This window comes from Callorhinus ursinus, unplaced genomic scaffold (assembly GCF_003265705.2).
Source record: "Callorhinus ursinus isolate GAN/ISIS: 27379988/994484 unplaced genomic scaffold, GSC_fseal_2.0 scaffold2, whole genome shotgun sequence".
Classification (NCBI taxonomy): domain Eukaryota; kingdom Metazoa; phylum Chordata; class Mammalia; order Carnivora; family Otariidae; genus Callorhinus; species Callorhinus ursinus.
Genome location: NW_027397064.1, coordinates 94,116,801 through 94,138,472, shown reverse-complemented (window position 1 = coordinate 94,138,472; position 21,672 = coordinate 94,116,801). Strand labels below are relative to the sequence as shown.

Here is a 21,672-nt window from a genome sequence, read left to right as displayed (position 1 = left end):
GCTACAATAGTAGAAGCCCTGGTACTCTCTTGGTTTCCATTCTAGAGAAAGGAAAATTCTCGATACACTGTAGTCCACGGAAGATTTATTTGAACCTCTATATCCTTTGTGGGTGACCAAGTATACATTACTCATAAATATGGTGGTGGCAAACTAGTTCCAGTTCAGTACATTTTCTCAAAAAGTTACTCAAGGTAAACTATGCTAGTAGGAAGTGGTCATTCAAGTCATGCAAGACAAAAACTAGGCATCAATCATTAGAATTCATTCTATCTTTTCCAAAAACAGTTCTAATTTACTTCCTGCGGTTTTCTTAAATGGTGGTGAAAATTTGTGTGTGTTTATACCAAGGAGGTAGCCATGGTAAAGGGTGGGCTGCCAGCGAACATTGGTACATGTCCTCTGAAAGTCATTCTCTCTTTCTTCCAGAGAACCTCACGGTGCTTTGGTTTTTGGTTCTTTCCGGACATATAGCCTCCTGCCTGGCACGTTTCCCACTCTATGTACCAAGTACTGGCCAATGGCAGAAGGGATGGGTCAACTGTTAGGAACTGTTCATAAAGGGATGAACCACATCCTTCCTTATCACTTCTTCCTGCTGGTTAGAACGTGGATGGTTTTTTAATAGCCATCTTGAACAATGAAGTGACCATGGGAATGGAAAACCTACGAGCCAGAGGGACAAGACAGTAAGAACCCGGTTCTGTCCTATCAACTTGGATCACCTTGCTCTGGACAATAAGAAATTTCTGTCCTGTATTCAAACCACTGTACTTTGGGGTTTCATTCACTTCCATCGGAACCTAACCCTACTGGTACTAATAACTATGGTAATCCTGTCTTGGATTTAAAATAATTGTGGTCTTGATCATTCAAACTGTTTAGTCTATATGGATAACAACTGCTGACCATATTATATTAGGTCATTAATATTAATACGATAAAGTAGGTTTCAGAGCTCCTTCCATTCAGATGAGATAAACAGCCAGGTGTTGGTTCTTACTCTCCATGTAACTGAGGTTCTTGAATCAAGAGTCTGTGAGACCTTCTCTTTCTGTCCTAAGAACCACAGCCAGAGACATTTTGTCATCACGCTAAGACTTCTCTCCTCTGTTGGGTGAAGAAGCTGCTGCGTTCATTGACCTTCACTGGAATCTGATGTATAGATTCTGTGACAATAGTAGCTTTGTGGCATGTGACTCTTTTATCCCTTCTGCCTCTATCGAACTCCAGGCTGGGCACAATACTACGTGGCTTCGATGTTTTATGGTTGGGTGTAAAAAGGTTAGGAGAATACACAGAACAACAAGGTCTATGTATTACACTGACGTGAAATGGCGATTGTACCTGGTTCTGTGGATCTCCTCTACTTGGCTCAACCCAGCTTTGCCCCACTTCTTAGCTTTCAGGCAGGCTATCTTTCAAAAGTGGGGTTATATGACAAAATAACTTTTCCTCCCTAGCACTGCTTCTTGTGCTATTCAGTGTCCGAAGTCAGGTTGATTCTGTCCTTCCTTCCTCACCCTATAATTTGCTCAAACCAGTGATGCGAGTGCCTGAAACCTGAATGAAAGTTTCAAGAGTTCCTCCTCTTAACTAGAAGTAAAACTTTTCTCGAGTCTTTGTTATAATGCAAATATGTGACCTGAAAAAATACCCTCTTAATCTACTGCTCCAACATGAGTTAGTTTACCAGATTAGCTAGCTCGAGTCTAGGAGAGAACAGGGACTAAGGAAATGAAATGCCTCGGGAAAATGGAAATCAACTGGTATATGGTCTAATAATTAAGTCAAAGGGGGGTCCTTATTGAGCACCTCCTATCTTCCTGCATAATATATTAGCTGCTAGCTAAGGCCAATTTGGGGAAAAACGGAAACAGGAGGACCACAGACACATCCCTTGGAGGCAATTCCTGAGGTGGGTAGGGGAGTACCAACACAACTCCATAGAGCTCCCCAAAGAAAGCCAGATTCAGGGCTAGACCATGCCCTTTGTCATGCTCTCCCCTGGTGACAGGAGCCAGAAGGGCTCCTTTAGAAGAGACTAAGAAGACACCCAGCCAATAGGCGAGAGTAATCAGATTTCATGCTGCAATGGGGCCCTGGGGTATTTGCCCATTGGGCTATTGGCCAGATTGTCCTTTTACCTCTTTAAAATCTGGAGCAAATAACATGCATCCTTCACTTCACAGAGTCTACCATGAATTCTTGTTTTCTTGTATGTCATTCAATTCTGCTTGGTTTCTTCCTCAAACTCCTTAAAAGGCATTTTCTCCACTTTATAGGAATTTCCGGATCCTCTGCCTCCACTTAGACGATCATTTTTGATGCTATAACTGGCTGGTGTTTTTAATATGGAAGTGTTATTTGAATTCCCACTGATCATTTCATCCTATTAGATAATTAATATAATACATGAACCTATTACAGTTAAATAGCAGGAAAGAGCAATTAGAAATATGGGGTTTGTGATCATTTGTGTTAACATTTCTATTAGGCTAGGCTAATAGTCATTTTCTTGTTGCTTATTAACATGGAAGTCTGACATTTATTAGGGTGATTTTAAAGAAAAAAATCTAGTTGTATTATTTTATTTAATTCATGAATCTTGAATTTCAATACAGAGCAGGCTTAGTTAACAATATCTGTCATGTAATCAACTCACAGTAACATTTTGATTAAACCAACGTGACTATCCTTAACTACAGAAATACAAACATTCGGGTTCACAAATTTTCTGATTATTCTTTTTTGTCAAAGACATTAGCTGGTATCTGGTTAGAAGCATAAAATATTTAGATTTGCTCAGTTGCTGTGAGTGAAAAAACTTTCTATGGTTATGTAATATTGTGAGGCTATGTGACAACACTTAGTTTAGACAAAACGAAGAATATTGGTTTATCAGGGTGCTAAATATATATTCTCAGTCATTCTTCTGGAATAAAGAGAAATCACTACTTGATCTATTGAGTCTCATTCAGTCTTGAAATGGATGCAGCTTTGAGAAGGTTGGCTGTGGTGATCTTGCTGACGGGTTAACCTAGGGAATATTCGCAACCGCATTCTCTCTGCCACCTCATGCAGTAAACAGAAGCAACATACTGACTGCCCCAGCACCCTTTGCAGCTAGGATTGGTTTCATGATCTGCTTCTCATCAATGACACGTAAGATGGAGTCTGTGGGGTGGATTCTGAAGGAGCTTTTACTCTTCCTTATACTCATGCCTTGAATGTAAATGGAATGCCTAGAGTGGCAGGAATCAATCTGCAACCAGAGGCAACAGATATGAGGACAAAAAGCCAGGGCTTTTGATGACATCGTTGAGCTGCTAGCCTTCTTTCCGTATTTACTTTCCTCCAGATTTTTAATTGTGTAAGATGATTAAATGATTTCATTACTCACGTATAATGGCTAGTCCGTCTTGTTGCTGTTTTACTTGTAGCCAATAGCAGCTTATCATACAATTCTCCCCTAGTTTGAGGAGATAAATCTACACCACGTGCAGACCAAGTCAGCCCCCTGTCAGAAACCTGGTCCAAATTTACTTCCATGAGAGTAATCGAAAAGAGCACTTTCCAATAGAACTTTGAGTGATGATAGAAATGTTCACACAGACCACCCTGAATATGTGGCTACTGAGTACTTGAAATGAGGCTAGTGCAAATGGAGGAACTGAATTTTTAATTGTACATGGTTTTAATTAATTTAAGTTGAACCTGAAATAGTCACCTATGGCTACTAGCTAGCATGTCGAACAATGCAAATCTAAAAAAATTGCAGGTCTATTAAAGCATAGTTAGATTACTGTAGTTCTTTTTGAAAAACATTCAGCCTTTAACTTTATATATGTTATTTCATAGGCCCAGGGACACCTCCTTATGGAGAAAATGATGGTTCAGCGGGGCTTTACATAGTGTCATGTTTGAAGGTTGTTAAACAGTATTTAACTTGCATATTAGCTAACTACACACAACTGATACCAATTTAAGCATTTTACATCGACAACCATAATAAAGGATGTCTTTTTGGAACAATAATCTTGTTCAGACTGCACTCATTCAGCTGTTTGTTAAGATTTTTAGTATCCTCAATTACAAATGAAAAGAATAATAATGGTGTGCCAGTCTCATTAAGCTGTGGGAGTACAATAACTCTCTGAGATAAACTGTAAATTAGAGTTTGCAGAAGACTTCTGGGTATGTGAGAAAAGCAGGCCCAGAGTGTACCAGCACGGCTCTAAGGGTGCTGAGGGGCTCCGAGCTGGCAGCTGAAGGGATAGGAGCCGTGGACACTCATCGAAACCAGAAATCTGGGGGGCTGTCATACCCTCGAATGCGGGATTCAATATTAACTGCTATACCTGAATGTGAGTGGTAGCAATTATTCCATCACGCCTTGGTATCTTGTGTAACACTAAATAATCAGCACGCTTCCATGCACAGCTCTCCCGAGAGCCTGAGGAAAAAAGAGTTCTGCAATCGTCCACGGTGGCCCAGAACAGTTAAGTGTATCACCTCTTCCGTCACCTGACAAGGATCACAGTCACAGACAACCACTCTGTCACCAGCTACCTCCTGGCTGCTGAAAACAGGTCAGCAAAGGGTCAGCAAGTCTTTCTGTGTTGGGAAGCTGAGTCCCTTCGATCTAGGCTGATGCACAGGTTTAAGAAAGAGCTGACAAATCAAACTTATTTCAGAGACAGGACTACTGATGCTCAGGGTTCTCCCAGAAATGATAAAGAAAGTAAGTTGTGAGGTTTTGGCAAAGCCAGGTGCACCTAAATCTACTTGGTTCTGTCTGTAAAACACATTCTATTAAAAAATATTCAATTTAAGAAAGATACCATCCCTCAGGTCTAACCAACGGTAGTTGTGAAGATGCTTCTTGAGACAATTAGAGAAAGTGGATGGATTCAAAGTTGACTGTTTTCCCCAGAGAAATTTTTATACTCAGTATTATTCTCATTTCATATTGACAAGGACTCGCGTCTCATCAGTGTGCAGTGAGTTCCTTTGAAAACACCTATGTTTTCTTTATAGGTTCTGTTTGAACGACTTATTTTTTGGTAGCTTAAAGTGTCTGAGAAGATAGAAGTAACCATGTGTGAGAAGTTAAGACCCAGTCCTAGGGGCACCTGGGTGGTGCAGTCAGTTAAGCGTCCGACTCTTGGTTTTGGCTCTGATCATGACCTCAGGGTTCTGAGCTGGAGCCCCACGGAGGGCTCCGCACTCAGCATGGAGTCTGCCTGAGATTCTCTCTCTCTCTCTGATCTTCCCCCTGTGCTCTCTCCCTCTTTGAAATAAATAAATAAATGAATAAATAAATAAATAAATATAAATCTTTTAAAAAAAGAAGACCCAGCCTAATAGAGGCTAGGCATGAGACATGCTCCATAGGAACACACTGTGTCTGAAAGAAGGTCACATTCAGAAAGTATCACCCATAAAGATGTACCAAGATGTAAATGTTTACCTATGATGTGGTTCTGAAATGTGGAATCTGCAATGGTATCTTCATCCTCTTGCAGGTTTTCACTTGCTTCTTTTATCTGCAGCAACAAGAAAATACTGTAAGTTCTTATTTATTATAGTAAATATGTTGTTCACAATCCTCAGAATGATGGTTCATTCTGTAACAAATGTGGGTATGTGTGAGTGTGTGTATACACATATATACATATACATACATAAATATGTATATATACACATATATGGGGATGTGTGTGTGTATATATACATACATAGGAGTGTGTGTGTGTATATATGTATGCACGCACACACATACACAGAGGCACACATACGTGCATAGGAGTGTGCGTGTGTGTATATATGTACCCATACGCACACACATACACAGAGGTACACACACGTGCATAGGAGTGTGCGTGTGTGTGTATATGTATCCATACGCACACACATACACAGAGGTACACACACATGCATAGAAGTGTGCAAGTGTGTGTATATGTATCCATACGCACACACATACACAGAGGCACACACACGTGCATAGGAGTGTGTGCACGTGTGTATATGTATCCATATGCACACACATACACAGAGGCACACACACGTGCATAGGAGTGTGCACGTGTGTGTGTATATATGTATCCATACGCACACACATACACAGAGGCACACACATGTGCATAGGAGTGCGCGCGCGCGTGTGTATATATGTATCCATACGCACACACATACACAGAGGCACACGTATGTACATAGAAGTGTGTGTGTGTGTGTGTGTGTGTATGTATCCACATGCACACACATACACAGAGGCACACACACTTACATAGATATTCTCTTCATTCCACTTTTCCCTACTCTATCACTTGGCTGTATCACAAGTTTTAATTATAAGAACAAAAGCATATTTTCAGAAATATAACCCCTGACCTGAAAGTGAGGATTTACAGGGTACCTAATTCTCCATAAGATTTTAAAGATACAGCTTTGGCTTTTAATACTTCATAAAGTCAGTAACACAGAACTGTTAGGGAAAATTAAAGTCAAAGGAAATATAATTCCTCCAGAGACAGTGACTTCTACCACAAGTTATTTTAATAAGAAGAAGGAAATATACTTAGATCTCCTGACCCTTTCCTGGAATGTAACTCTCTAAGAAAATGATTTCTTTTGTTCTTTCTATGATGAAACATAAGGTGACTATGATGTATGCTTAGTGAACTAGAGCAGTGACATATTTATATCGATTTTTAGGTCAAAAACATTCCCCTTATATTTCAGCTGAAATATCCAGATGCTGAATGGGGTAGCATTCAGCAGAACTCTAGAGATACCTGGATAAGTCACAATATTTTACAAATGAGAATTCTGAGATCCAGCAAGTTTCCTTCAACATATTGTACGTGGAAATGCTGGGATTAAAACTCATGGCCCTTCCCTCTCAATCTAGTGGCAGCAGTAAACAACGTTACCAGTATGAGCCATAATTTAAAAGGCATACTCTGAAATACTACGGAGGACGTGCTGTTTAAACTCTTCATGCCTGTGATCTCAAAATCCTCAGAACGGGGCTAGGTGCTATTGTTAGCCTCCTCCTCCTGAAGAAACACACAAGTAATGGCCAAAGTAGTGGAACCAGGATTCAAATTCAGCAAAACTGACAGCGGATTTCTGTTCATTTGAGGGAAATTTGTTTTTCTCAAATTTCCGTTTGACTATGCCAATAGACTTGGCCTCAATTTCAAGACAGCTGTGGTCCTTGGTGGAATGAACCTAAAACACTCTTTTAAAATACATCCCCATCGGTCATCTGGGCAGCCAATGATAATGATGTGAACTGTGCACTGAATGCAGTGGGGTTCTGCTTAGGCACATACATTAGAGGCCGTCAGTGTATTTGCTCAGGGGCTTGAGCTGAATGACAAGAAACTCTTATTTCATACTTGCAATGTAGAAAGTCATACAGTTGCATACTGACCTTGAGCTAGATTTAGCTTTTGACTTTTTACCTATTTTTTTCAGATTTAATGGAATAAGACCAATTATTTTTATTTTATAACTGCAGTTCCAGTATCAGAATGCAATTGGTGCTTATTCTGGACTTGCTGATAGGCAGAAAGTGGCAGACTCAAGAGAGTATGGAGATGGCTTCCTGAACCCCACAAGGAGAGATCAAGGGTTGAATATCCAGAGGGCATGTTCATCACTTTTTTCCCCCATCAGCTCTCTGCTCTGCAGGCATTTCCCTGTTTGTTAGTACGTCCAGAGGAAGAAAGTTAGGGAAAGGGGTGGGGGGTGGGGCAGGGAAGACTTCTTCAACAGTTTGTGGACACTTCAGTAGTGGACATTTATGGATAGCAGAGAAGAAAAGCACCGTGAGCATCAGCAAGGCTAACATGCTACTCATCTGCCTTCCAAGGTTTGCCCAGCTCAGTGGTCTGTTTGTGACAAGGCTACCAAAAGACCCACTGACAAAGGGATCTCAAACCACCTACATTTCCATTAACAACCCAACATGAACCTTTCATCCTCATTTACAGAGACATCAAGGAAATCTTTTTATACTCAGCCCATACCAACTCTCATGAAAACATGTCTCATGTTTTCCCTTGCCTGTTATGTAAAATAGTATTTCCTTTAAGTTCTTCTACATTGATCTATTTTAAACTTGAAGGTATGCCCTGCTAACCTGCTGGCATGTGGGGGAATCATCCTCTCTATCAGTCTGTGAGATTCTAAACTAAAGAAGCCAATAATTAAAATAGGATTCTCATCTTGTAGATAAAGGAAAAGAGGCTCATACAGGGTTAGTGATCTCTTCAAGGTCACAAACGATTTCGTTTTTAGAGTGGGCACTTCTGGCCCGTATTCATTGCCAAAATTAAATTTTTCAGAGTGTGCCATATTGTTACAGTCATCCTTCCCAGACCTTCTCAAGAACTACTCTTTTTTTGTTAGTGTCTGGCAATTAGATATGCAGGCAGTATTCCATGTATACATAAACTGTATTTTTATTTAAGAGTAGCAAAAATTTTCAGAGACTGTGTGTGTGTGTGTGTGTGTAACTGCTCTGCTTCCCTTCCCTTCTGGTTTCCTAACCCGTCTGTGGAACTTAACCACCACCTTTCACCAAGTATCATGTTGAAGAAAGAAAAAAAAAGCCATGCTATAGTCCTACCTGGCAGCTCCTTCTCAGAACTTTCCTAGGGCTTTATGTGCTTAACAGCAAATGCTAAATATAGCCTCTGGGCACTTATCAGAGGAACTTATCAGAGGAAAGGCCCCTAGTTCTTTCAGCTTTCCTGGGCTGATGACCCATGAGGAGCAGATGACCCATGAGAGGAAAATCTAAAGAAGATAGGAGAAAAATCAGCAAAGGGATGGCAAATGGGGGAGTGCCTTAGAATGGCATACTTGTTGGCTCTAATTATCTATACAAATAGATTGCAATGCAAAGTGGTAATTTAAAAAATCCATTTGCCTATGGAAACGAGGGGCATAATTTATTTTGGCAGCAGACTCCCCTTGCTAATTACATTTTTCATAGGCTGAACTTAAAATTAATTTTCACTCTTGGGGCACCTGGGTGGCTCAGTCAGTTAAGCATCTGCCTTCGGCTTAGGTCATGATCCCAGGGTCCTGGGTTCGAGCCCCACATCAGGTTCCCTGCTCAGCGGAGAGCCTGCTGCTCCGCCTGCTTGTGCTCTCTCTCTCCCTCTTTCTGTCTAAATTCTTAAAAATTAATTTTCACTCTTGATCATGCAGTGGCTGGGTATTGGTGAGAGGTTGTGGAAACTTTCCTGGGAGTAAGGGGCTACCAACCCAAGATTAAGAATGTGCCAAAGATAGGGACAATGGGGACGATCTTCATGTGACAAAGCACTTCAAAGATGGGAGTTTTCACAAAATCTGGAAGTTTGGCTCAGAAAAGAATGGTGGTTAGAGATATAGAATTTTCTCAGCCATTGTTCGAACAGGAACTGATACAAATTAACGTCAGCAATATCCTATTCGGTAAGAAGTAGCAGGTAACTCAGGCAATAACTATGGGCTATTTTTGGTTTAAGTTTATTGTCAGTACTTTGGGTGCCTTCTAATGGTGCATGTCCAACTCTTGTCCATCTTTTGGGTTCTGCAGTTGTAGTCAAGAACTGTAACAAATACAGATCTCTAACAGGAAACCATTAAATGTCACTGTGCCCATTATATTCTACTAACCCCTATCATTAGAAAGGGCAGGGAGGAAGGAGCTTACAAAGGAGGAAAGTGGAGAAAATAATTCAATAGTGTCATATATATATAACATTACATATGTATTATGTATGTACATTACATATATTACATTTTACATATTTTATATATACATATATAATATATGTAATTTCAGAATTAAACCCAACATTTGGGGACACCCTTCATTTGGAATTCTGCTTACATTTCTTCCCTGATTTATCCTAACATGAATTGCTTCCCAAGAAGACAACATTTTTCGGTGAAAGTTTACTGCAAATGAAAAGAACATAATGAAACTAAGTGAGACAAGAAGTGATTTTTGGAAGGAAAACTCCAGAAGGCATTACCTTTAGAAAGTTAGTCATTTAGAAAAATTTGCAGGAGGAGGGCAAAATATGCATACTTCTTATTAACATCAAAATAGCATTTAGAACAGAACTGCTCAGTTAAGGATGCTGAAATTGTAACATTTTGCAGAACTTAATAAGATGATAACAATTTGCTTAATTATTGTACTATTTTACCCTATTTCATCACCACAGTACTATTTTAATGGAATAATATTTGATGCTTTTTAATTAGCATATATGAATTTTTTTTCAGACTATGGGACAATGGGTGAAAAGAATACTCATAATTTCAATTAAAATACCCATACTGAAATGGCCATCTCTTCCCAGCGCATGGTGAAGGTATATGGTCTCGTTGATTTGTTAACGATTTTTATTTTGTCCAGTGATAGTTAAATAGGAGCCTGGAGCTGCCTTCCTTTGAGACTTCTCATTTCACAAGATTATCTGAATCCACAGGAAGGAAGGACTTATCACATGCCGCAATAGAGCACATTTCTTTCTTGCTTATTTACTTAATACTGATGCAGTCTTTCCTGGGGATGCCTTTTCCCCACCTATAATGATTTTATATAATTTGAGTAAAAGTATAGAGTAACATGGCTCTTGTCTAAATTACACGAAAATTAGAGCTAAGTGGTCTGTAAATGATGGCCTAAGTGGGGACATAAGCTTCTAATTAAGGCTCTGAAAGGGGAAAAAGATTTAATTCAGCAAAGAATTAATGGGACTTTTATGCATATTTTAAAATGTATCTAGCAATCCTGAGAATGGATATGGATATGCAGTTACTAGCGGACTAAGTGGAGGTCGGCTACATACATTGTTGTATGCATGGAAATAATCTTTGTATTATAATCACCGCAGATTAAAATAACTAAAATCCCCGAGGACCCTCATAACAAAATATAGTCTTCGTTTGTAAAGGGAAGAGATCGTGATATGAGATTTTTGAACAGTGACTCTATTAAGAAAAAAAATGTGATATGTAATGTATTATGTACAGCTATTGTTTTCATCCCAAGTGACTACGATGAGAAGAATCTTTTGCAACACAGTTTAAAATAAGCAGAAAGCAAATTTACCTTCAGCCCTAGTAGGGGAAAATTCCCTCAAACTCTGAATTTTAAGAGGTTCATGGGTATTCCCATCAATGTGCTATGGTATTAGAATATATCCTATTTTGCATCTAATTTCCTTCCTGTGTAGGCTGATAACATATAATAAATAGGTTTTCACGGGTCGTCTTACTGTACTAGTCCCCAAGGAGACTATGGCAATGTCCTCTCTGAAATTAGTAATTTTAGTCCATTCCACATTGATGATTATGGAGCTGAAACAAAAAACACTGCATTTTACATTAAAAAAAAAAAAAAGACTACCTGGTCAACTATCCAGGTTAATAATATTCCTCTGTATGGAAAAGCTTCCGGGCATGACTAATTTCCTCTTGTAGCTAACTAGAAAAAACTAGCATATCCCAATTGATTATGTATTTTGGGGTGGTTAGGGAATCTTTGTACTTCACAGAAAATAGTAAGAGTGTTTCTTGTAAATATTCTGGAAGGACTAAAGGACACTTACTACCACACTGTGAAAGACTGAAGACGAAAGAACGAAAAGCACAGAAATTACTTTAGCATTAGGAAGTAACAAGTAAGGAAAAATGAAATTGTAAAAGCCAAACAGAGGGTCTTTTTATTTTTTTGCTATTTCTATGCAGCAAAGATACACCCTAAGCTGTCAGAACCATATTAAATGGGGTATAGTTAAATTGAGTGCCTCAGATAAGGGGCTCTACCAGGCTATCAAAGTTTTGGATCAGTTGGATTGACTTTCTGGCATATTGCACATTTCCACACGTTCATTCTCTCTCTTCCCTTTCAGTGACACTACAAGGGCAGCATTAGATATGCTTATAACTTGTGATTTTTTATAATGCAGGGGACATCTATGTTTTCAAAGAAGGGAGGATACCATGGAAGCCCAGAAGAGAAAAGGGGGGAAAAGGAAAAAAAACAAAACAAAACCTTCTGCAATGAACAGAGTTCCCATAGGATTTCCGAGAGTTTGATATAAAAGACTTTATAGCTCTTCAGAGTCCAGAGCTCTCTGAAAGAAAAATGTGCATTTTTTGTCCAATTGAAGTATGTCTATGAAATTCTAAGGAACTCTAAAACATCGGTAAGTAATTAAACTAATAATTAATAACTAATAATGCCAATCACTCTAGAAAAAAAAATGTATAATTACCAGGTTTTCCCTAAGAAAATGGTAGCAAGTACCATACTTTACAATCTCTTTGTTTGCAGTACAAAAATATATGGATACAGTAATTCTGTAAAAAGAATATTTTTGTTTATGCAAGTGCTTCAGAACTTACATAAAGAAACAATGAACATCACCAAATCAATTATGCAAGAACAGAAAGAATGTAAGAAGACTCAGTGCAAATTAAGGTAATTTTAAAACAAAACTATTATCTGAAACTAGCATGTCCTAGGGAAATAGAAAAATGCCCTCTTTGCCCATTTTTTAAAGGAAATTACCCCCTGAGTTCTGGATCTCACAATTAAGAGACTGAATAATAGGGAGTCAAGTTCCAAAACAGATTTCTTGGTGAGAGGAATTGGTACACAGATAGAACTTCCAGAAAAAATGAACAGTGCTTAAACCAAATAATCGAAATGGCCAATATTCTCTCCAGTTGTTTAGCACTTTTAGTTTCCATAATCATGTCCATTCCTTTTTGTGTCGCTGGGAATGAAGGAAGGTATGATCCAAACAAATCCCCTGCACAAGAGTATAATTTGAAGATGACACCTGACACCACAGCGTCATTGGCCGGTACTCTGTCTGGTTTCACCGTCCTTCTGAAAGGGGGCTAACAGCAGCGTTACTGGAGGAAGCGGCCCATTTGCAATCTCGCCGCCACCTCTCTGCAGAGAAGCTGTCATCAGCTTTCTCTCCCTTATCTGGAACTACCCACCCCCACCCCCCCTTCTCTTGTTCATATATTTCCATCAGCAAAGGCAGAAAGAATCCAAGCAGGTTCATTTCAGAACCCGGATGGGTGGAGCACTTACCAGGGAGCCTTTCTGTATTTCCACATCAGCTTTGGTTTTGATGTTTTTCTTGTGGTTTCCTTGAGTGCTCACAGAGCTGCCAGTGAGACAGGAGCCCTGGGAGCTGTTTAACACACTCCTGCAGGAAACATCATTTGATCCACTTTCTGTCTGTTGAGCTGCTTTCTTATCAACTCTGCAGGTAGAAAGTGATTCCTCCGATAAATTACACTGCTCTTCTTCAATCACTACTTTTCCCCAATCCTTTCATGTTTAAAGTAAGCTCTTTGTATCTCTTTGTCTTTAAACCTTTGAGCCATAAATGTTCGTCAGTGGCCTTGATCACATCTTCATCTGACATTCTAGTAGTGTGTCAGTTTAGATTTGACAATAATTTATTTTTATTTTATTTTTATTTTTAACTGCTTGTGAGGTGGTGGGGGAGGGAACAAATTAAAAGCCACTGAGGAGTGATTGGTAAATACATGTCTGGCTTCATATCAGTGGGAAATGTAATTACCTCTGCAAAGTTTCTAAGTATACGTTTGCTTGGTACAATCAATGAGGTTGGCATACCTTAAAAAATGTATGTATAATTTTCTTCCATTTCATGCCATGTGGGTACATTCACGGTTCCAGTGTAGGCTGAATTTCTATCAACCTTGATAAAATTTACCATTCTTTCATTTCAAAGACCATTGGTTTGGTTAACAAAGTAACATGGACTAAATTATCATTTTATTGCTAAACTTTTATTTCATTGTTTAAATTCTGGCTAATGTAGAAAAGACTGCTACTCTGCATTTATGCTTGTATGAAGACGTGCTTGATTGGGGTTTAATGTGCAGGAAGTCAACAGCTCTCCCTGCTTTGGGGGGGACCCCTTGACATTGGCCCCCCCCCCCCCCCATCTTCGCTAACATGTTACCTGTTCAAAAGTTCCGTCATAAACGTATCTTCTGTGGAACACGTAACAGGGCTGGTTCTATTTCTTGGTTCAAACTTCATTTGGTCATAAATGTCTTGCGGTGTTTTCAGATCATTTTTGCTTTGTAAACTACGGTCTGGACTCTCCACCAACTTGGTGTTCTGGGTAAGTTCATTTTCTATTTTACACTGCAGCTCAGGCTTCTTTTTCTCTTTTTTCTTCTCTGATTTCTGTTGTTTGTTTCCAAACCCCAAACCTTTTGCATCTTTTTTTTCCACTTTGGTTTTGGAGACATCCATTTTCCTGCCACTGAGAGCTGGAAGTCTACTCCTCCGAAAACCAAACCAGCTGGCAAAAGAAGGCCCGGGCTTTGGCTTTGCTTCCACAGAGGGGGACTTTGTTTGCACTTGGCCCTTTTCCACATTTTCCTGAATGCACAACATGACCTTTTCTTCAATTGTGGGTGAGAGGGGGGTTTCGGGGCTCACAGCGCCAGTCCTGGCTGTAGAAGTATCTGGACACCTTCCAGAAGTTTCTAGCTTGGAGGTCCTGCTTGTTTCAAAATTAGTTGGCCGCTGCGTCCTCCCCGGATTTTGCAGGGCTCGTGGGCAGTCTGTTGGGGTGGGTGGGCATCTGTAGGGGTTGCTGCTTGGTTCCTCAGGGACAGCCTCACTGGGGCACCCTCCCTGGGCGTAGCCTTGCTCATCTTCCGTTCCACATGGGGTGGGGGGCTCTTCAGATTTTGGAGGGATCCTCAAAGGCAACTTGCTTGGGCTCCCATGCTGGCTGCTGGAGCTGCCTGCACTCCCTAGGGAGCCTTGCCTGGAGGAGGCATGCCCCAGAGGCCTCCACGCACTGGGGAGACCATCAGACATGGGGGCAGAAGGGGTCTTGTTGGGCGAGCCTTCGGTGGAGGAACTCTGCCGGGTGAGGGAGTTGCCTCTCTCAGCAGTATTGGTGATAATCTGAGTTCGAACTCTGCTGGGCCCTTCCATGGGGGGTGTAGGGGGCTTGTCTCCTGAGTGAGTGCTGAAACTCTGGCTGCGGGCTTTGGCTCCATTCATGCCTAGGGCTGGTTTTAGGTGTGGCTTATTGGAGGAAAGGGATCTTTTCACAGACTTGTTTTCTACTCCATCTTTTCCATCAGCCCCGGGGATGCTGTTTTCCAATGACTCTGGCATTGCTGTTCCCAGGGGAAGCCCTTCAGCCAGACTGTCTTGTGCCTGAAAACCCAGTGGAGTCACATTTCTTTCACCTGCTGTGGTCTCCAGGCTCACTGGATTCCCGGCGCCCTCGGGCTTAGACTTGCTCACAGCCACAGAACTTTTAGAGGCTTCATTCAGACTGTCTTTTTCATGTTTCCCTGGCACCGTGGAGCTTTTCCTGAGCAACTGGGGAGACTTCATGAGAACCTTGAGCCCAACTGGGAGGCGAGTTCTCAGGCCTTTCTCATGAGCGTTTTGACAACCATGTGGGGTGTTATGGCTTTTGGAGGACGGTGATGATGAGTGGCTGCTAGCCTGAGGTGATGGTGACTCATTCACCCCTAAGAAGGCAGGCTTGGGTGATGTGGGGACACAGTCGTTCAGTTGTCCTTTTCTTCCCGGAGACATACTTTTGGAGGATAGGATTTCCAGTGGGTCATGGGCTGAAGGACAGTTCTTGGGAGTCCGTAACGCAGTGTCTGTCTGTGTGGTCCCAAGCGTTTGGTGAGGTGGGGTTTTGGGGACACATCTCTTTGGAGAGACCTTTGGGGGCCCTGGGGTCGTCACGGCAAAGGAGCTGGAGGGGGTATGTGTCGAACATCTGGTTGGAATCCCTGTTTCTGTGGAGGGCGGAGGGTGAGTGAAGACAGGCTTTCTGAAGGCCACAGAAGTTTTCTTCCCCGGCACTTCTGCCGCGATCTGATTAGAAGAAATAATAGGAACAGAGGATCCTTTCAGAGGGGGGGGTTTGTATACGGTCCTTGCTGCTTCATTGGGGATCCTGGTTTCTGGCTTGGCAGATGAGGATGGTGGCAAATAATCATAACTGGGCCTGATGAGAAGGGAGCCTGACCTGTCTGGAGGGGGTGGGGGGGACGGGGACTTCCTCCCTGCCTCTGGCCCAGAGTCACAGTGTTTGTCCCTCGTCGGGGATTCTCCATTGTCACTAGGCTCAATGAGGGACTTTGGCAGCAACTGTGACACTGGGATCTGACTCTTGGAGCACGGGACCCAATCCTTTCTGCTGGACATTTTGGAGCCATGAGGCAGTTGGCTGGGGTGTTTTGGAATGTGTGAATCTGGCCGTAAATCAAAAAGGGGTGCCAGGCCCTCAGTCTTCTTAAACCGCGAGAGTTTCCCAGGAGCTAAGGCTGGTGATTTTTCAAGAGACACTGGGCCAGAGGAGGGGACTCTCGCGGAGGCTTCGGGCTCCATTATTTTTGATTTCTGAGGTGAAGCCTTGCCCCTGGCAGGGATTTTTGTCAGACTCTGCTTTTGATAGATACCCATGGACACTGAAGACCTAGAATTACTCTTGCATGACAAATTGAGTGTTGGTTTGGCCAGTCTTTGTCTCTGAGTACTTTGCGTTACTGTCCTGGGGCTGAAAGAGCCACTGGGGGCTATGGCAGCATTATCTATGTCACCTTTTGGAACGTTTTTCTCAGTTTCCTCTTCAGGTCTCTTTAGGAAAGCGTAGTCTCTCACAGCAGCTCCTGGCTGTAAATGAGCAATTCCCTGAGGTAAAAGTTCAGTGTGTTCTGCCTTGGGCCCAGTAGGGGCCTGGTTGATGGAGATCTCATTTCTGGTAACAGTGACAATGCCCGTCTGGTGAGAGCTGAATTCAATGGGCTCGCCATCGTCTGCATCAAATATAACAGTAATGCATTCTTCTGAAGAAGTCCTTTTTACAACCCTTTGCTGCTTAATGAAGCTAAATGTCTTTGGCCGACTCTCTAAGGGGATGGGCACTTGTTTTTCCTCCTCGTCAGGAGACCCAATTTGAGATTTTCCAAATCCCAGGAGGATGTCCAGATTCTCCATGGACTTGTCAGTGTCAGCAGTCAGTGACAAGTCTGAAGGGCTTTTCTCGTCACTGCTACCTATGTGCAACTCGTCGAGGGCTTCATTGTCGTCGGTGTCTGAAAGCTGGAGACCGAGAGCCACATGGCCAGAACCGGGGCTGCGTGGCTCCCTCTCTCTCCGTACCTGAGGCACCTGCACCCTTGGGCACAGCTTCCTCTCCAAGGGGCATTTGCTGGCACAACTGGTCAGCTTTTCAGGCCTTTCCCTGGGGTAAGCTGAGGACGTGCCTTCTGAAAAGCGTTTTCTATTCAGCTCCCAGCCAAATAGGCTGTCAGAAACACTGTGGGTTAATTTACGACTGTGCAGCCTGCAGCCCTGGCTTGGAACTGCCTGGAGCAAGGCTAAGGAGGAAGAGTCCTCATCGGCATCATCGTGGGAATCTGTGTCATAAACAAATGTCTCGTGGGGCTCCTTGCAGGGGCTCCTCGTGTCAGCCGGTTTGCAGGGGGGATAGTCCTTGAGGCTGCTACTCTTAATTCCTGGCGAATATATCCCTTCATTGGAGTTCATGCAATCTTTATAACCCCATTTGGTTATCACTGACGGGGGTTCAAGTAGCACTTTTCGTTTCTGTAGCTTCCTCAGTCCTTCCAAAATGTGACTTTCCTTGATATGAGTTGGAGGTAGTTCATCTGTAGGACTAGCAAAGCCACTCGGGAGCGAAGAGTCAATACTTAGCCTTTTATCCCAGTTTTGTGATGATTTCTAGGAAAGAAAAGTAGGTATCAGAAATCACTGAACCATAGGGATCACAACCGTAAAAAGGAAAAGTCTGTCATTAGACTTGATGCTAGTGGTTAAGTATTCATCTACAAATGCATACTTTAATTAATTACTGCAAATTAATCATTAACTATGCAGCAGATCTCTGCTTTGCCAGCTTCTGAGCTAAGGAGCCCATGATATAATGAAGTAGTAGATAAGCACCCTGCCCTCGAGGAGCATGCAAGCCAGCAGGGGAGAGGAGACTGGGCGCAAATAACCAGAAGTCAAGGGAGCAAATGACAAATACAAATGTAGTAGGAACTCCAGAAAATTCAGAGGAGAGAGATCAAACCTCTGCTAGGAAAAACCATGAAAGGCATATGAAGAGGTTTTTGGTTTTTTTTTAACCTACCTAGCCCTTGAATGAAGGATGAGTTTGCCTTAGTTGAAAATGGGGGAGATGATTTCTGGGTAGAAGAAGTGGGTTGTCAAAGATCTGAATTGTGGAGATAGGTTCAAGGTACACTTAGGAAATAACCAGAAGACTAGACGGCCTCACTGTATAGTGTTTACAAGAGGTAGAGAGGGCAAATGGAAAGGCAAGTTGGTTCCTATCTCCATGGTCCCTTCCACTCTAAGATTTGACAGCTCTGTGACTTCATTTGCTAGAAAGGGAACGTCTGTGAAACACATACATACATGTCTAGCGGTGGGACCTTGGCTGTTAGAACCCGTTAGTAATGATTCACCTACCAAGAAAGGTCCATTTCCTGTCCCTCCTACCATCTCAAATACTAGGGCTAGTTTTGACGAAGAAACAACACAGAAAAAGCATTATATCCTGCACAGACCTTCATATTTTTCACAGTACTGCTAACAAGAAGTAGAAGGGCAGAAGGAGAGCGCTAGCATTTCCCGAGCATCTGCTGTGTAGCAGCCACTTGAACAGGGCTTTGATTTAAAATTCAGAACACCACCACGAGGGAGACATTATCAACCCTATTTTACTAGGGAGGAAACTGAGAGGCAGCATGGTTAGTCTGTTGGAGATCACACAGTTAAGGACGAGTTGGAACAACGGTTTCCGCTCTGGTTTCCCGGGCTCTTCCTATGACTCCGTTCCAGAGGGGTGGTGTGGCGATTTGCACCCAGGCAGGCTGGCTCTAGAGCCTGCACGCCTATTGGCGATGCCAGGTTACCGGAGCCAAGCTTGACCTCTGTTCTCTCCTCTGTATTAGTCAATGTCATAATAGAGACTGTAGGGTCTCCTCACGCCCCTTTCCTGAATGGAACCTGCAGAGTCTAATCACAAACCAACACTCAGGGAAATCAGTGGGATTTGGGCACTGACCTCAGTCTTTTTTTTTTTTTTTTTTAAGCATATGATTAATGGTGAAGAACTTCGGTGAGTGAATCTGGTGGTTTCAGATGTGTGCTCTGTGCCCATCATGGCGAAGAGCGCAACTCCCACTGGCATCTCCACACTAGCTGCTCCCACCCTGTAACTGAACACAGACTGTGTGCTTGTATGCAGAGGTTGAAAAAGTGTCAGAAACTCACATTGGAACCTTGGCTTTTTAGTAAGCGGTGAACATGTGCTTGCATCTAAGACATTTCCATTAAAATTACTCTTGCTATCAACAACAACATATGGTGTTATTTGTTTTTTTTTATCTGCTGTATGTTTATTGTTTTTAAGTCAAATTATATATTTTCTTCAGAAAATTCTCCAGGGTCAGAAGTTGCTGTGGATGGATGCTATTTGGTGATGCTAACCCCTTTCCTCTCCTTTTCCTCTACGCCATTAAAAATTTCTTTGGAAATCAGGAGAAATCCCATTAGTGAGTTTGGGTATTAGAGTCTGACATGGGCAGGCTGCCACTGCTTGGATTTCAAAGAATTTCCATGATCCTGAGAGTCACATTCACAATAAGAGGAGAAGCCAGCAAAAGTACCCTGCAAGAGCTTGAAAAAGGCAGATTTGTTCAACCCATGGAAGATGTGCTCAGCCCACCTCCTGCTGCTTCTTCATAGCCTTCCCGCCTGCAATCTGATTATCCCAGGGCCAGTGGCTGCAAACCTCCCAGGGCCCCGGGGCACTCATCCTGTGAGATTAGTCACATTCCTCAATCAGTTTTCCATAGGATGTTATGGTATTTAATAACTTGAGAAAAGTTTGGAACAGTCTGGAAAATTGAAAAAAAAAATTAAAAAAGCATGCATCCCCTGTAGGAGAGATGGGGGCAGGAGCTGACATTCCCACAGACAGCTTTCATGCTTTGCTTGGAAAACAGCTGTTCTTGGGAGCAGTGGAATTGGCTGAAGGGTGCTCCTGATAAAGCAGGGGCCTGGGTTTGATGCCCACAGTCCTTTCTTATTTCTTGACTGGACAATAGTCCTACACATTTTTTCTTAGAGGACGTTCTTGGTCTTAATAACAAATCCATCCCAAGCTTGGCTGATTCAACAAAGCCACTAGAGCAGAATGGTAAAGAGTGAAAGTTCTGGAACCAACTAGCCAGCTCTGCCACTTACTAGCTATGAGATCTTTGGCTAGCTACTTAATTTCTCAGCACCTCCATTTTCTCATCTGTATAATAGGGAAATAGGAGAGCCTATTTAACTAGGCTCTTAGGAGCACTGATTGAGCTAATACTTGTGAAATACTACACCAAGGCTGCATCCCACACGGTAAGTACTTGTGACTTAGACCCAGATTCCTCCATGTAAGGCAGCCTAATACATCTCATGCAGGCTTCCTTTCTGTTTCTATACAGAACAATATTAAAAAAAAAAATACTTGTGAATTATAAAAGAGCCACTGGTCATATATTTATTATTCTGTAAGTTAATATCGTAGTCCCATTCAAATTCATATTCTATGAGTTTATTATTTAAGTGACTACTAAATGAGTACATGGCACATGGTAAGCACTATAGAAGTTCCTGAAATAATATAAATTTAAATGTCTCGATGGGGGTGTGTCCAGTTTGCTGGGTCCTTGAGAACTGGGACTCTTCCCTGTGACATCTCCAGATCACGGCCACCTGAGTGTGTACAAAGAGCAGAAGAACTTAATTTCTCTGTTTTCAGGGAAGAGGTTTCCTTACAAGAGCAAAGATTATTCAAATTGGAAGAATTGCAGAAAAAAAGTCAAGGCAAGACAAAGAAAGACAAGATAAAGGCTCTGAGTAGGAGACGGAGGAAGAAGGTGAGTGAAGAGAGCAGAGCAGGGGCCACGGAGCCCGTGGCAACCACAAAGACAGGGAACATCCCTCACCGGGCTTCCCAGTGTGTGAAGAGCCAGGCCCCAGCAGACATTATTCAGAACTCTGCACATCTGCTCAGAAGGAATGACTCTGATAATATACACACTTCATATTAGGACGCTGAGTCCAAGGGAATAAACTCGAAATTCAAGCTCGAAATCTTTTTCCAAGTTCTTGTTCAGAGTATGACAAAGCTACTCCCTCACTACTATTTTCTGGCAGTTACGGACTCTTCCTGGTTTCTATGCTTCCAAATCATAAACGGAGTTTACACAGATGATAGAAACATGACCTCCAAGCCTTTTGATTCAGGGTCTCCACGCTTGTGTACTCTTTGCTTCTCTTCAACATCGGGAAGCTGCAAAGACAGCTATTCCAAACACTCGGCTTACCCCAGTGTGCAAAGGTGTTCGTTCAGAGCCTGAAAGAATCTTCAGTCGTGTGGGCCCCCTTTGCAGATGGGAGCCATGGAGCAACAAGATTTGGTAAATAACCCAGTACAAGGACTCCTGGCATCTGAGCAGGGGCATGCCTACCTCCACGGAAGCCACGGTCCCTGTCGCCCACCATGGTATTTTCTC

At 42.2% G+C, this 21,672-nt stretch overlaps 1 protein-coding gene across 5 annotated transcripts in view; it reads right to left on the bottom strand.

The window, feature by feature from the left end:
* Positions 1-21,672, bottom strand: part of NCKAP5 (NCK associated protein 5) — a 965,493-nt gene that overhangs the window by 90,219 nt on the left and 853,602 nt on the right. For all 5 annotated transcript variants that reach the window (XM_073884776.1, XM_025857088.2, XM_073884781.1 and 2 more), the window contains 3 exons: positions 14,046-17,821; positions 13,139-13,313; positions 5,474-5,549 (listed from right to left, as the gene is read on the bottom strand). In XM_073884776.1, coding sequence (XP_073740877.1) covers positions 5,474-5,549; positions 13,139-13,313; positions 14,046-17,821 — 4,027 coding nt within the window. The remainder of the gene's footprint in view (positions 1-5,473; positions 5,550-13,138; positions 13,314-14,045; positions 17,822-21,672) is intronic.